Genomic DNA, 1046 nt, shown 5'->3' with positions numbered 1-1046 from the left:
CCCACGCCCCCCCCTCCCCCCCCCCCTTGGCTGACTCACCCCCCCCCCCCCCCACACGCTCCCACGCCCCCCCCCCCCCCCCCCCCCCCCCCCCCCCCCCCCCCTCCCCCCCCCCCTCCCCCCCCCCCCCCCCCCCTCCGCCCGCGCGCCCATGATTGTAACTTCCACCACACCGGCCCCCCAGCCTCTTCTAGATCCCGCCCCCTCCGAGGGGGAGCTCACCTCTTCGGTCGGATCCTGCTCGGAGGGCGCCCTCTCGGGGGAGGAGGATGATGAGGATGACAATGACGATGGGGCTCTCTTCCCCACTGGGTGGGATGGTCTGCCGGCAGACGAGCACCAGCGCTCGCTTGGGCGCCTGCTCCTGCTGGCCGATGACTATTTGGCCGCGGATCCGACTCTGTCGCAGGCCCCGGCCTCCTTCTGGGACGACCTGGCCCGCACCGTGTCCAGGGGTGTTGTGCCTGCTGGCAAGGCCGCTGCCGCTGCCGCTGCCCCGGCCCAGACTCTCGCCGGCCCCGGAGAGCTTCCCTCTGCCAAGGCCCCCGATGGTGCAACGCCAACGGGCGCCTCCAAGAACTTGTGCGCCCTGTTTCGTTTCATGCCCCAGCCCCTTTTGCCATCCTTCTGACGATTATGGTGTCTACACAGCCCCGATTGGGTGACAAGCGCCTTGGCCACGATGGCCCCCGGGGTACTGGACATTGGCGCCCACCTGACTACGTGCGCCGCTACTCTATCTTTCACCGGCCCGCTTGGCCGGCGCACCCGGCCGATGTGTGAGCATCACGGGCGCAGGCTTTCTGACATGCACGCACACGCACACGCACACGCACACGCACAGGCAGTCACCAGGTGCCTTTGTGCGCGCCGTCTGCGGCGGAAGAAAAGCACCCTGTGTGCTGGCGCGGCGCGCATGAGAAAAAGAAGAAAAAAGAGCAGACAAGCGCGGAGGGGGGGGGGGGGGGGGGCCGGCATCTGACACGCGGTGGATCACTTTTCGGGGTTCGGTTTCTGAGGAAGAGGGGGGTAAAAAAATGGTCGTG

At 68.5% G+C, this 1046-nt stretch overlaps 1 protein-coding gene across 1 annotated transcript; it reads left to right on the top strand.

Annotated features, from left to right (window-relative positions):
* Positions 1 to 151: 151 nt before the first annotated feature.
* On the top strand, positions 152 to 631 carry H696_01321 (hypothetical protein; the record flags this gene model as incomplete). Its single annotated transcript, XM_009495214.1, has 1 exon — positions 152 to 631. The coding sequence occupies one exon, from the start codon at positions 152 to 154 to the stop codon at positions 629 to 631; it is 480 nt and encodes a 159-aa protein (XP_009493489.1).
* Between the last annotated feature and the right edge of the window lie 415 nt (positions 632 to 1046).

Source organism: Fonticula alba (genome assembly GCF_000388065.1).
Source record: "Fonticula alba strain ATCC 38817 unplaced genomic scaffold supercont2.2, whole genome shotgun sequence".
In the NCBI taxonomy this organism is placed as follows: domain Eukaryota; order Rotosphaerida; family Fonticulaceae; genus Fonticula; species Fonticula alba.
This window is presented reverse-complemented; position numbering and strand designations above follow the sequence as displayed.